This window comes from Dermacentor variabilis, chromosome 6 (assembly GCF_050947875.1).
Source record: "Dermacentor variabilis isolate Ectoservices chromosome 6, ASM5094787v1, whole genome shotgun sequence".
NCBI lineage: Eukaryota > Metazoa > Arthropoda > Arachnida > Ixodida > Ixodidae > Dermacentor > Dermacentor variabilis.
The window spans coordinates 167,054,396-167,070,011 of record NC_134573.1 but is presented as its reverse complement, the minus strand read 5'-3'; the positions used below and the strand labels follow the sequence as shown (position 1 = coordinate 167,070,011).

Here is a 15,616-nt window from a genome sequence, read left to right as displayed (position 1 = left end):
GCAACCTTTACAGCGAAGTAACCTGCATAACAAATGATTTCGGCGGCCTCAAGCACTTCGTTATAAAGGTGTTCTTCTGTATGCATTTTGTATGCATATATGCGTATGTATGCACACACACACACACACACACACACACACACACACACACACACACACACACACACACACACACACACACACACACATATATATATATATATATATATATATATATATATATATATATATATATATATATTGCATTTAACATAACGCACTGCTGCGTCTCTGAAGTGCATCATAACTGCGCGAAAACCTGTAAACGTTGTCGGGTGCCGCACCACGTGTGCGTAAGCAGCTCTATTTAAAACCCTCGTTTTCTTTCCCCTCATATTTTATAGCCATTTCCATTTCCAAATCCACTGATTTCTACTGATTCTTCAAGAAAAAGTATACCATTAATTTTTATGGCCTCTGGCACACATGGCTGGGCAGAACGAGCGGTTCGATGTTTCTAATGAGCAAATCCATGATGGTAGGCAGCGCAATGACTTACAACGCTTGTGGTGTTTGTATCCTTGTTTAGTGTCCCTGTAAGTCTTTGCGCTGCCTACCATCACGGATTTGTACTGCTATGATCGACCTGTCAAATACGAGAAGCGTTCAAGCGGGCGTGCCCATGTCGACATCAGTGTTCTCATCTCCGAAACAGCGTCACCCCTTTAATTTCCCGAGCGGACACAAACGGAAGGACGAAGGAAAGAAAACCCGAAGAGCGGGAGGTCACTGACGGCATAATCTACTTCCACAGGCTCCCCAAGAGAGCGACGACCACCAGACCACAAGGGGTAATTAAGGTTGCCTTGGCGCCCGGATGATTGACCTGTCCAGTGTGAGAAGCGTTCATGTGGGCGTCCCCATGTCGAAATAATGGCCCTCTTCTCCGAAACAGCGTCACCCCCTTTTTCCCCCCCGAGCTGACGCAAAGGGAAGGACGAAGGATAGAAAATCCGAAGGACAGGAGGTCGCCGACGGCAAAAGCTACTTCTACAGGCTCCCGAAGAAGGCGTCGGCGACCACAAGACCGCAAGGAGTTATGTAAGGCCGTCCTGGCGCCCGTGTTAATCGCAGCCGCTCGAGACTCGGATGAGAGTCACAACCATGTACCAATCAAGTGAATACAATCTTTTCTACTTTTTTTTTCATCATCACAATGCCCGGCTTCGTCGTCGTTTCCTGATTCTTGCGGTGAAGAACCACCTCACCCGGTCGAAATCGTATCAGTATACCAACTAGCCCGATCCAATTCTCCTTCTTCTCCTTCTTTCAAAGAAGAAGAAGGAGGAAAACAAGCTATAGACCCTGGCGTCCAGACATGCAGCAACGTCAGCACAATTCAACATTCTAAGCTATAGGCCAGCGTTAAAAGCAAGTTGAACACCCGTGCGGGATCCGTTGTTCGAAAGCCACTCCCCCTTACGTCCGTTTTAAATGTATTAATAAATTCAGTTTTCAAATTTCAGTGATGTCGTTTTTCATTGCTGAGCTACAGATATGTAAACTTCATAGTTTCGTTTTCCCAAATTTTGCAAGTTTCATCAATGTTTATTTAAAAAAATATCGATGACCTATATGAAAGATCCGCTTCCAACAGTTACTAGATCTGAACTTTTTGTCATTTAAGTTTAACAACCTTTGCCAAGTTCGGTGCAGTGGTTGCCTATAAAAATGACTTCCCCTTTCCGGCGTATTTGGATTAGAGACTCCGAGCTAAAGCTTCCTCTTGTAACAACGCAAGTTACAATATAGACTGTAATTATATGGAACTCTCGATCTATTACCAGTTCTGCTGAGCACTTATTATGTTTGACAAGCGAGTTTTACTGGTAAGTATAACAAGAAAGCTGCATGCACGAGCTCGTCGCATGGGGGGCGTTTTTGTCTGAACACGTCAAAAGCCTATAGTATACTACGAGACAAAATATTTTTTTTTCTTGACATACTGGACTGTCAAAAATTATTGACCGGAGGTTCTCCGGAGTCATGCACGCACTCCTGCCACAGGGGAGCATAAACACCACAACCACATACACTAAATCCCATCAAACAGGCAAGCTATGGTTCGCTTTTAGTAGTAGTAATTAGTTGTTTATTATAATAAGTAAATAATAAATAAAGGTAGTTGTGTGCGAATAGTAATTTCTGAGACAATCGAATAGTTCCAAAAGTGGAAAGTACCGAATACTTTTCGAGTAGTCTCCAAATAAAGAACAGCCGTTTTCACCATTAATGTAAAACGTTGTTCACGCTTTAATACTCACTGTTTGCAAGTTTCTGTCACAACATTGCACGCATTTACTTTGCGCGGTTAGATTCAGCAGCCAGCTATTTCGGCTCGTCTGTCAGATGCCGGTAGTCCGCAATGGAGAGGAAGCGTTTGATGGAATACGGCGCGGCGTTTAAGCTCAAGGTTGTCGCGTACGCCGAACAGCACGGCAAGGGAGTAGCCGACCGCAACTGCGGCGTCAACTGTCTAATTTTAGTTGGGCGTCCGCAACCACCCACGTCCGCAGCGCGCGAGGTCGTGCGTACGTAGCCAAGAGCGCGCGCACGTGGGATTGCTGACTTGCACGCGCAGGAGCCGGTAGAGTGCTACACATTGCCGCCATATTGTAGCTCCTGAAACTGTGTAGCCAATATCAGCCGCCACGAAGTCGAACCACAAGCCGGTGTCACACCTTCGGCAAGAGCCATGTCGAAAAGCGCGCTCTCATGGACACGCGAGAACGTGCCGCAAAGCCCGCAGAGCCCGCAACGGACACTACGTAGCTTTTGAAAAGCTGCGGGCGCGCGCAAGAGACGGTGCGTGCTCCTAGGTACTGCGCATGCGCACTGTCACCTCCGCGGGTTTCCTGCGTACGCCCAAAACTGTGTAATGACAGGTGCGTACGTCGGTGGGTGAAGCAGAAAGAGGTGCCCGCCACAACGAACAAATCCCGGCATGCGTTCCACGAGAAGGCGTGCAACGTACTTCCTGAAACTCGTACGTATAGTCAGAAAAGTTAGACCAAATGGTCCAGTTTTGTTTAACGGCCGCACCTCGTCAAAATCGAAAAAAAAAAACGAAGCCCTTAAAGTCTATACGTTATTATACAGCTTGATACAGAATATAGACTTCTAGCTTGTCCGGTACTCCGGCTAGCGCAGGCGGATTGGGCGTTTTATCGGAGGGGCGTAGGCGTAAACGTGAGCGGCCGAAACGGCGCAGCCACATGGTGGCGCAGAGCTCAACCAGACAAACAAAGAGCTAATGTTGCAGTAACCAAGTATTGTTTCCCGTAGCTGGTCTAAATTTTTGAAGAGGCGAAATTATGTCACGATCCGCCTATGGCGAAAATTTGTGCTTGTGTGGTTCAGGTTTGCCTACGAAGTGACAGCAGCTGTCAAGCCGCTCATTTTTACGCCTCCCGCCCATCCGGTGAAACGCCCAGGCCACCTGCGTTTACCGGGACGCTAGACAATTAAAACACTAATTTAAAGAACATCCCTTTGGCAGATAACGTAATTCTAGCCATTGAGCTGAATTACTCACAGGCGGAAATTACTTGCAGACGAAATTGAAATGCATAATTAACTAATTAGCAAGAAGGTACTAATTAAAATTTTAATTAATCGCTTTACGGAACATACTGCAACTTACTAATTGTAGCCGGAGCGTTCGCAATGCGTATTCACTTAATTGGAACGAATCTTCAAGATGACAAAAGTTTCGAGATATCAATTCCCGAAGTTGGCGACAATATACATTGGCGTCCCTGTTACTTTTGCACTTCAGTGCGTAAAATGTTTTTTAAGGGGACTCTAAAGAGAAAAATAATTTCTTTTGTACCAGCAAATCACTCTTACCCCAATATCAATGACACCACTCTTACCACGATAAGGCGCATTGGTAAGCCAGACAAAACGCAATAACAAAAGACAGTTGGCGACGTCTCCTTGAAGTTCCCGCACCAGCTAGCTGTGAAGCCATGGATTATTACAGCGTCTTTTAGGGCCTAGCTTATTCTTTAGCGGTAGATTACACCGTGTTCTAAAGGAGCCAAACATTGAATATGGCAAGTTTCGGGGACTTTTGCTGAGAAAACGCGTCACAAATACGAAAAAAAAATACTTTGAAATCTGTGTCGTCACAGCGACGTCGGCGCGAACCATATGGAACTCTATGGCACGAACGTTGGGAATTCGGCGCGAAATTCAAAAACTGAAGCTTTGAGCTTCATTTTCTTTTCTAATAATCACCCTATCTTCAAAATTAACAACAGAGTTTTCAATGAACGCTTTATCCGTCTAAACTGACTTAGTGTTTTGCTTTAGTGTCCATTTAAAGAAAGTAAGTGGAATAATAGTGCATGATATGTCAAAACAGGTTTCATCCTACGTATTTGCTTCAGGCCAGGAGGGCACCACTGACCCGTCTACTACGTAGAGGGCCTTCTACAAAACTGAAACCATGGTACATATCTATGACAAGTGACTAAAACTATGATACCTAAAGCACAAAGTCCATGTCTGAAACTTACCACACTGGAATGCGGTGTCATGGTTCGTTAGGACTGCTGGTTCACTTGGTAAAGACTTGTTCCAACTAATGCAGGGCAACACGGGGAAGACGGGAGATGGAAATTCAAGACGATGAGCAAAACGAGAACAAGGTAAAAGGGGATCGAGCCATCGAAAATGACAAGTCCGCTTGTCGAAATGTTGGCTCCCGCTTTTACCTTGTTCTCGTTTTGCTCATTGTTCCAAGTCAACGTCTTTAGAAGAGGACATCCCACAAACAAGAGAAAACGGGGTTGCCAGTGAGCAATACATGGTTAGATGGGATTCTTCAAAGAAAAGGGAAGCGTGCCATATCTAGCGACTCGATGGTAGGTAACCACAACAACATTCCGGCGAACATTTAGGAAAAATGACTGAAAGCATGAACCTTATTGAACCTTACGGCGCTTCAGTCTGCTGTCGCAGTCATAAACGTCGGACACAGTTCGGTTGGCCTCTCTGCAATGTTGAAAAAAAAAATTGCAATTTCGCCATTTTATTCTTATGTTTACGGTGCAAGGGCACTAAAGCAATTTAGAAGAAACGTTTAAGATATTTTGTGAAGACAGCAAAGTTCCCCTTATCTGCAAGCTATCCCCGTGACTAGCCCATGACTAGCCTAGCCAAATCAATCCAGAAGGCTCTGTTTTCATGTTTGTGATGTGTGCCTCAAAAAGCGCGGCATGATCCTCTGCAGTCCTGTGTTGTGAAGTCTCTTACAAACCTAGTCCCAGTCGTACTTTACCAGCTTTAACCATGAGCAGCTCTGACACCGATGACGACATACCTGATGGCAAGGTCTGCCAGCAGTTATGCGAAGAATTTGCTGCTATAACACAAACGGACACTGCCTGCGCGCAGTTCTATCTTCAAGACAGGTCCTGGAATCTTGAGGTAAACTCTACCACGTAGACTACTTCAGTTCATCGTTTTCTTTTTTTTTTTAGAGTCATAGCGCTTTAGAATATCCATGTTAATAGTAAGCTCCCTTTGCTCCTGAGGCTTTGCTTAGCTAGCCGGCATTTTGTCAAGCGTATTTTCATTGTTCCGAGGTCGCTCATTTTGTTAGCTCAAGGCAGGGACCCAAGTTTCGCTATCGCCGACATAAAATCACTGCCACGCTTTTTTGTGATGTGGTGCATATAGGTATGTTACATCTCTAACGCATCGTCGAATGCTGCCTGCTTGTCGGAGAACGCCCATCGCAACGCCTTAACTTGTTGATCTCAAAGCACCACGTGTAACTTCATAGCGTAGACCAATTTGTGCGAGAGTCATAGCTGTCATTTTCAAACTTCACGCCAGTTTCTTAATGCACACGATACGCCTTGCAACGTTACTGGGGCGCCATGCTAGTCGCCAGTGGCTGTTGCCATAGCCTCTATTCTGTTGCGTTTGCTGTTTGCGTGTAAAGTACAATAGAGCACTGATTTCACATGAAAATAGACAGCTCTTCCTAAAGCGTGTTTCTCTTTGCAGCGATCTGTTAACGATTTCTTTGAAGACCGGAAGAACAAAGGTGCCGTGAGGGTATCTGGGGACGACAACCGTGCAGACGTGGTCCTTGTTGTGGAGTAAGTGTTTGTTTCTTAGATTACGCGTTCAAAATTTACTTGTAGTCTTCTTTTCGTATTATTTTCGCCATAAGATATAGCGTATATTTAGTTGATGAAACACGTAGATAAAAAGCGTTTTGTAGCTCTGTAAAAGACTGGATTAATAAAGTTCAGTTGTTGATCGCTCCTGTCAGCATTAACAGATCTTTCCCTTGGCATTTCATTACTTCAGTGGCAGCCGTCCAAGTCTGGCAGCTGCTGCAACAGCCATATTTGCCGAGGCAGCCACCAGCAACAGGAATGGACCAAGGGCTACAGATACTGCAGAAGGTCAGCCCAACACTTTGAAGCTTATCTCGTGGAACACAGATGGTATTGATGATAAGAACCTGGTGCTTCGTGCGAAAGCAGTCTGCTCCACAATTGAAAGGTAAGGACCAACTGGTGTCTTGCAGCTTCTGCTTAGTCCTACATTCGCATTGTCTTTGTGACACGATGGACATGTAGATTCCAATTTAAACGGGGCAGTATTTGAACTACTAAATTGTAAATGTGACTGCGGAGCATAGCTGCTTGAAAAAGCAAGCTGTTCACGTGCATAATTGAAAGTTGCAATACCATAGCAACAGAAGTAATATTTTAACACACCAGAAATTATTAACTTTCTCTTCACAAAGTTTAACTGTCTCTTACATTACATCCTTTTTCTTGCTTTTTTTCTACGTGAAAGTATTTGCTTCATACAGTCGCACTGTGAAAAATAAATTGCAAGACTTTACACGGACTTGTACATAGTATCGAAAAAATGTAACTATTTACAATTACATTTACTTATTTAAAAATGTAATTGATAATGATTACCAATTACCGTTCCACAAAAGTAATTGAGCAATTACTAAAAGGTAATTGATTATCTTAACATTATTTCCATTCTACATTTATTAGCATTGCACAAATACAGTAAATAGAACAAGCTGGACTTGCTTTTCCAATGTGTCCTTTGCCGCTCTCCAGAGGTTGTTTATTTTCACTAAATTGCTTCTCAAAATTTGTTTCACAATATTCCCCCCCCCCCTTTTTTTTGTGAAGACATCTGCAGTGACACTGAGAACTTGTTTGATGAGTGTGGTAGAAAGAATGGCTGTGCTGTAACATACAAACACCTTGCTCACGAGAAAGGATCTGCTAATATAGGAGCATGGTTATTTCGGATCTAGGCATGTCGATTCTCCAAACTGTACTGCATGTGAAGAGATTGGAGACATTAAACGCTTTCTGTGGTCTTGCCCAAAATGCCGAGATAAAAAAGATGCACTGCTTAAGAACATGAAAAACCACATCCGTGCCTGCAACACCTTGTTTTCCCAGAAGGGCCAGTTATATAACTGACACTTAATGTGTCAATTACTACATTTTTATTTACTGATACACAGTATCTAGTTCATTTGCTTGTCTTTGACTTGAACTTCAATTATTGTAGGCACCTTTCTTGTATTTGATTATCTGCTTCATTAACTTCGTGCAATCTAATGTCTGTCACTGCTATGTTGCCATAATGTATTGATTACTATATTGTTAAATTACTTATAGGAAATCCCCCTGATGGCTTTTGTAACTCCGGGACCTCCTCCTGTACCAATGATGAATGACGTTAAAAAGAAGCTTCAAGTCTTCTTCTTGCATACCCAAGAGATTGGTTTGATTCACATGTGACATACCACAATAACCTTAGAAGAGGCACTCAGTTGGAGCAATTGTTGGCCTCGATCACCTGGCTAAACCCGCTATTTGCTACAGCTCACCACCACTAACAAAAGATTGTGGTTATTCAATGCTGCGATTCTCATAGCCTGAGTCCTTTGTGAGGCACAGTACTTCGTTGTTGCTGGAGTTAGAGGAATGCATTCCTGAAAAGGCCTGTGAAAAACTCAAAAATCATTCATAGGTGATTTTATGGCATCAACGTCCAAAGAGGCTGTTGCTATCAGTTCATAGACGCACTGTTTCAATTTGATGGACAATATCTCGTGGAGCTTCACCCATCACCCTTCAATCATCAGTCATTTAAGCTTAAACAACTAATTGTAGCAGATACCAGCAAACATTCACATTCCTTGAAAAGGTGGCCAAATTTGTAAAGTATCTTAACATAAAGCTGTGTATTATACAGCCGTAAAGATACTGTTGGTGTGCTTCAATCGCCAAAACAGGTGTAATAGGTCACTTATATGTAAACAGATGGAAACACGTGTTTAATGTTCAAAAAGTTCTGTCTGTATCAGAGAGGTCAAAGACTGCACTAAGCAAAGCGAAGGCATCTTAAAAGAGCTTTCAGAAGAGAGAGAGAGGAATTAAGTTTATTGTAAGAGAAAAGCTCAGAGGTTAAAGTTCCACTAAAAGTGTGTGCAAATCTTAAACCTTGTCCTATTCAGTTCATTGAGGCATAGCTGCAGGGTGCTGACTGTGGGAAGGAGGTAACCTATGTACAGTGCTCAGCGATTGAAACCTGATATTCGGACAACATGCCAGACGGTACTTTCCTGCGCCACCGGTAGGCGCTAGTGACACCAAGATGACGCATTTTTGTGTCACATGAAAGCGAGAATCTTTTTGATGCATCGTAACTGCATTCAGCCTCCTCAGCAATCACTGGCGACGCAAAAAGTGCTGGCCGCCATGCTGTCTGAGTATCGCGTTTCAATCGTTGAGCACTGTACGTTTTCTTCTCTTTGAACACAGTGTAGTTCTTGCAAAATTGAATTGCTCAAAGCTGAAAAATGTACCTGGTTACATGTAACTGGTTACTGAAAAAAGTAATTGAATTAAAGCAGGCATTACCAAGTAAACAAAGTAATTGTTACATAACGAAATTACCAAAAATAATTGATTACAAGTAACTAACTACATGTAGTTTGTTACATACAAGTCTGATTTGATGTGACAAAACTTTTTTGTTTTTCTATAGTGCTGGCATAGATGTTGCGTTCCTTCAAGAAGTGGTGCCTGCCTCAGCTGAGATCTTCGAGACGTTGCTTCCTGGCTACAAGTGCATCATGGGCAACACCATTGAGTACTTTACGGTCACCCTGCTCAGGAAGGCGACCGTCGACTATGAAAGTCATGTCATACACCCATTTTCAAATACTGCTATGGGTCGAAATGTGACGTACGTAAAGGTGAGGACTGCTGGTTTTCAAGGCTGTCATGCTGTGTTCTTTATGTTCTAGCGGAAATCAGGTTTTTTTTTTTTGTAGATTGTGGCTGGGATTGTGTGTGTTGCATGGTTGTCACTGTTCCCTGCACACTTAACCATTGTCTGAATTAAGGTCGCTGTTATAGTATCTATTTTACAAAGATATTGTGGCTCTCTTATTCTTTTTCTGTATCCTGTACAGTTGAATCTCTATATATTGAACTTGTATACAACAAAGTAAATCTAAAATATCTCGTTGGTATCTACGTGTAACAAATAGATGTTTATAATGCATATCAGATAGATCATAGGTGTTTTCATGTCATATACAAGTTTGTTATAAGGTTGACTTAACTTTTGTTTTTCGTGCTCAACAAACAGTCAAATTTACTTCTTAGGCATCGTTCAGGGGCCTTCCTATCACACTGATGAACACCCACTTGGAAAGCACGGCCGACTTTGGTGAGCAGCGCACAGTGCAGCTCTACAAATGCTTGAAGAAGTGTGTCAAAGAACCTGCCGAGAGGACAGTCATCTTTGGTGGTGACCTCAACCTGCGAGATAGTGAGGTACGGAAAGCTTCTCCATTTAGAAATCAGATGAAGTGGTTGCAGATGAGAAATTTATTCAATGCCAGTGTTTTTAAAATGGTTGCAATGTCATTACTGAAGCGATGTTCGCATGGACTGCATTTCCATAATTTATCTGGCGTAGGGTTTACTGAGTGTGTTTCACGACACATGAAGCCCTCACTGGAATTGCAACTGAGTTGCATTGCAAGAAGTTAGGCCAGTTTATTTATTTATTTTCAGGGCCCAGAGGCACTACAGAAAGGAGTGGGGGAAACATAAACAGTTTGTGCAACTAACATTGGATTTAAGCAAAGCCACGTTGAATGGCGTTCTTGAATTTAGTAGTTGCCAGTGTTGCAACCTTACGGAATACATTTCGGCCATGACTTCTTTACTAATACACGAACAGTACATGCAATTGCACCATGCTGCAAACATGTTGAAAATACATTTGACATGGCTGCTGGCTCTATTGTATTGTTACATATGACTGTTGCTTTCATGTGCTTGGAAGGCATTTGCCTGTTCATTCAAAGTGCCGAGCTCCAGCTTTCTGGACGAACAAGCAAATCCACCAGCACTTGGATTTGCTCTCACCATTTTGCTATATCTTGAAGTGATCCAGCAGAGGTCTGGTCATGCAGCTGCTGCAAATTTCATTGTTGCAAAGTCTGCCACAGGCTTTTTTGGTGCAGGCATAGTGTGTGCGTGCATGCACCGTGGTGAATCCACCGTGTTTTTTTACAACAGAAGCAACGCTGGCATGTTTCTGCTTCGAGCCTCCCGTTTTTCGGCTAAGCGGCCATATGTTTAGCCTCGGCAGGCTCTCTAGGTGCAATCTAAAGCTGGCTCCACATTCTTTCAATCCGAGTTAGAGCGTAGGAACTATTCAAGTGTACCATTAGTTGTTGCTTTATCCTGAGTGTATACCTAATTTATTGCTCTTGCCAGCCCTTTCAGCTGCTTCTGACACACATGGTGTTGATGCAATATGAAAATAAATTGCTGATGGAAGGCATGCCCTCCTGCAAATTTGATTTGTTCTGCCCACTTCTGCTGCTTCAGCAAGTCACTCTCCGCTGAAACACCACCAAAAGCAGCTAGCCAACAGGGCCACGATAATGTAACAATAATATTCCAATGCTATTACATTTTGCTGCAAGGTAACAAACCATTATTTTATCTGCACTGTTAAGCCAAGGTCTTTATATGGTCCCCCTAGAAGCATCTATGTGGCTCTGCTGGCAAATTGCATGCATTCTCCTCTGTTAAGGGGAAACACTACCCTTTGGAACCAAAAATTGGCCCAAATATCTTTTCGCATTCCTTAGCTCCAGTTTGGTGTAGCGCATTTATTTTTGCTTGACAGAACTCCTGCATCATTCTTGATTTATCCATTCCATAATCATAACGAACATGTTGTGAAGTGCTTTTCCTTGATTTGTCAAGGTAGCACTTTTGATGGTGCGACAGTTTTACTTATGCAATAATTTCTTTCTCTTTGTGTCAGAAAGGTAGACAAATAGAGCAGTAGGCTTATAAAATGAACAAATATTACATACACATTTTCAAAATAATGTTTTTGTCTTGGCTGTTAGCATTCATTCTTGCTTTAAAGTACTTGACATGCTATAACTGTGGCCCAAATCATTCTAAAGCATTCATTCTTGTAGCATGGCAAGCTCCGATCATTCAGCATCATTTTGATATGTCAGTCTCCTTCAAAACAACCTGCATTTCACTGAGAGCTCACTTCCAAACTAGTCCACTCAAGAGACATAAATTTCTTGATATTTGAAAAACACAGGAAAATCAATTGCATATTTGAAATCAGCAGCTCAATATACATATGTCATGCACTTTTGATCAATATGCATCCATAAATTTTAAAGAAGAGAACATTTTTAAGTGGAGTGTCTTCCCTTAAGTAAATGTGCTGCAAACTGTAGTGCCTTATTTTAAGGCTTTCAGACTTCAGTGCTCACTTTTTCTTGTCAACACTATAACTGCATCACTTTTGTCTGCATCAGCCACATTGTGTAATTTTGTACAACTCGCAATAACATTTGATGCGCTGTCTCTACTTGGCTATATAAGAACATTGGATGTTGCCTTTCCTGGAGTTCGTCTTTAGTAATCATCAGTTTTGTTAGGAAGTTCTGTATTACATCATGGAAGTCAACAGCCACCACTGACGCTTACGAAACTGTTGGTGAAAAGAAGATAGGAACATTGTGTGCACCATTATCATCTATTATGCTTACAGCTACACAGAGAAGCAGGCCTTAAAAGGGGCCCCAAAACAATTTTCAACTAATCATAAGATGACATCAGTGTTGAATAATGTTTCCTCATGAATATCCTGCCGAGAAAATGTTTTGAGTCTTTTAAGCTAGACGTAGTTACAGGACTGGTCAGCAGTTTTCTGTCTCCCTTAATATCCACTAGCGTGCTAGAAGCTACACAGAGATGGCTAGGGGTGCAAGGGAGCAATGCCTTACTGGCAGTGCCCAAAGGTTGAACGTGAGACGGCTCGTGGCAGCACCCTGTGGCGGTTGCCGTATCTACGCTACACTTTTAATCTCGGAAGCCATGCGCAGCAGATGCAGCAATGTGCAACTTTCATGGTTAGAATTACAAAGATAAAATGTTTTTTCTGTGTCTTTGAGATCGCTGACATATTTTTCATTTAGTTAAATCAAACGAGCAGTAATTGTATTAATACCAAGAATGCTCTAGTGATCACGAAATCAGCCAGTAGCTGTTGTGGGTCCACTGCTTGTGATGACACTGCATGTCAGGATTGTAGAAACGAGGGCAAGTGATTTTTCACTTTTTTTTTACACGATATTGTAAATTCTCTGCTCCGTGCAGTGCAGTGACATTTGGCTCATGTTCACAGAAGTCTCGTAAACAGCTCGACAATGTTTTCTTACTATATTAAAAAATATGTTTCTCGCCAACTGACAAGTGCAACAACAGTTGCATGGCTTGAAAACACCCTAAAATTTCAAAGAGAAGCCTATGTGCCCTTCCTGTTGACGGAACCCCACTTCCAGCCAGAGAATCAAGCTCACACGCATAAGCGCCTCGATGTAAAGTGCACTGCCATCAACGTCATTAATCACGACCACTCACACGGACATCAATCGCACTGAGCTTAGCAAGTTGTCTAATGCAGAACACGCCTTACTGCCGCTGGGAATACAGCGAACAGCAAAAAGGTGTAGCTTACAGGACGCAATCCCTCTTCTCTAGTTTGGAAGAAGGCAGGGATGGAATGGTCGCTTGCGGACACTAGTCAAAGCACGAGGAAGGAGAGAGAGTCTACATTAGCTGTGAAGCATGCCTCCTAACTTCTTGACAGTGCACTATTTAAGTTTTTGATCTCCTCTAATAATTAAGCAATTTGAAATTTGTTTGCGGTAAAATTCTCCCCGACGGTGCCCTATAACTTCTTGGTATAAATTTGCAATGGGGCCTGGTGAGGGGCTCTTTTAAGATGAGAGAAGGCTGCAGAGTTCATGTCTGCGTGCCACTTTGATTTCCTTTCTGTGATTTAAGTATATATTTTGCGTTTTTCAGGTTGAGGACCTTGGTGGCCTGCCACAGGGGGTGAAGGACGTATGGGAATCCTGCGGGCAGCGCAAGGAGGTCCGCTACACATGGGACATGACGCGCAACGACAATGTGACATGGAATAGCCGCTTCAAGCCTCGTTGCCGCTTCGACAGAGTGTACATAAGAGCTGCTAAACCTGCCACCATGAAGCCAGCATTTTTTGGCATGGTGGGGCTGGAAAGATTGAAGCCTCACAGATGTTTTCCCAGCGACCACTGGGGTCTCCTGTGCCATTTCAAGCTCCTCTAGACAGGCTGCCATTCCATCGCATTTCTGAACTGGAGTCAACGTCGCTTGTCACGGGGTTTAGTTTGTAAGAAAGGAAATAAGAGACCAACAGTGACATATCCAGCATTCTTAATTTATGCTTTAAGTCAGGGCCACAATATGCCCAGCAATGAGCATACCAACTTGTCATTGTGCCACGAAAGGCACATTTTATTCGCTGTATATAAAGATGTTTGTTTCTAAAATAAATTGTGTGTTTGCTGTTCAAGAATGTAAGTGTTCTTGTTTATACCTTCGCAGAGCTTGTGAGGGCAAATTTAAAGCACAAGAAAACAATCGGCAGTTGAAACGTTTTCCCGCCAATAGTGAGCTAGCATGCAACGAATATATGCTTATAACAAATATTGAATTAACAAAATGAATTTTGACTGCATTTAATACTGCTGCTGCTCTGGGGAATCCAAGTGATGCGATTGCCAACATGCATACATAAGCAATCTAATGCTGCTTGTGCATGGGCATCAGGTTGGCACAGAAGCAAGTTCTCGAGTCAGCATTCTGATATAGTTGATAAAGCTGACAAGCATTTAAAAAAAAGAAATGGGGAGAAGGAAGTCTATCTGTAAAGCTACAAATCATGCACTTGCTTTTCGCTAAGCTTTTACACTAGTCCCCGTTGGTTCATTTGGCTCTTGATATGTTTGCATGCTTGTATGTGGGCCCATCACACCAAAGCAGCTACCTTGCACAACTTTCATAGTTTCTCTGGGTATCTATGTAGTGAGTGTCTAAATGTCCATTTAGAATATGCAACAGTTAAAACACTGTAAATAATAGCATTGTCATTAGCAGTGAAGTCTGGTTTAATAAAATCATTGCAGAATGCCAGCAGACAGGAGTAGTGTCGCAGTAAAAGTGATCAAAAAGCACTAATGGGTAAGTGGAAGGTATTAAAGGAGTACTGACATGATGTTTTTGACTAGCAAAACTCTTTACATTATAATCATTGTTCTAACAAGCATTAGGAAAAGAATACTAACAAGCACTAGAGTGTCCTAAATAATACTGGTTGTTTCTCTGAACCAGTTTTGGTACACAGAAGGTGGATGCATCAGGACACATGGCTAACTGTGTGAAGAAATGCTCACAAAAGTATATTGCTCTTTTTTATTAGCATATTTAGCAATGTAGTCGTAACTATCCCTAGTACGACATTATGTCACAATTTTGAAGCAACTTTAGTGGTTCTCAAATTAAAGTATGTCTGCTTTAAGAGTAGTGTTTCGGCAAGTTGGTGCTGCACATTTCACGTTGAAACTGTGAAAGACAGCATCAACAAGGAACTGGTCCTTTGTGCATGCGTTCCTTTTCAGTGAATTTTCATGCTACCTATGCTTGAAAAGACCTGTGTTTCCCAGCCTTAACATTTGCCAAGTGCCATTCTTTTATGTGTGAGAAACGCGGCAGTTTCTACAGCTTCAAATATGTGTCGGTATTCCTCTGAGACACAAAGGTAATTTGAATGTATGCAAAGGGGTTCGTGTAAATAATGCAACAATGTTACAATGAGCGGGAAGACACGCAAACTAGTACATCATCAAAGACTGCTTAACTGGGGAAAAATTGTAAAGGACTATGAAAGCATGACCATTCTCTCATTCCAGTTGCTGAAATATGAAACAGCTGCACAGTGCTCGCAACACATTTCTGATGTATTTCCAATACAGTTCCATTCAACATGAACATGTCCCCCTTCACGTCTTGCAGTAATACCACTGTTATGGCTGAAATGCATGCAAGAATATCCAATTCGATTGGTTTAAGCACATTTTGACAGGAAGAAGAGCACGGACCTTCTACAAAGC

The 15,616-nt window shown here is 42.4% G+C and overlaps 1 protein-coding gene across 1 annotated transcript; it reads left to right on the top strand.

Moving 5' to 3' along the window:
* The first annotated feature begins 5,211 nt into the window (after positions 1-5,211).
* On the top strand, positions 5,212-15,363 carry LOC142585687 (tyrosyl-DNA phosphodiesterase 2-like). The gene is made up of 6 exons (XM_075696638.1): positions 5,212-5,475; positions 6,061-6,155; positions 6,370-6,567; positions 9,103-9,313; positions 9,729-9,899; positions 13,488-15,363. The coding sequence occupies exons 1-6, from the start codon at positions 5,338-5,340 to the stop codon at positions 13,770-13,772; spliced, it is 1,098 nt and encodes a 365-aa protein (XP_075552753.1). The 5' UTR covers positions 5,212-5,337; the 3' UTR covers positions 13,773-15,363.
* The last annotated feature ends 253 nt before the right edge of the window (positions 15,364-15,616 follow it).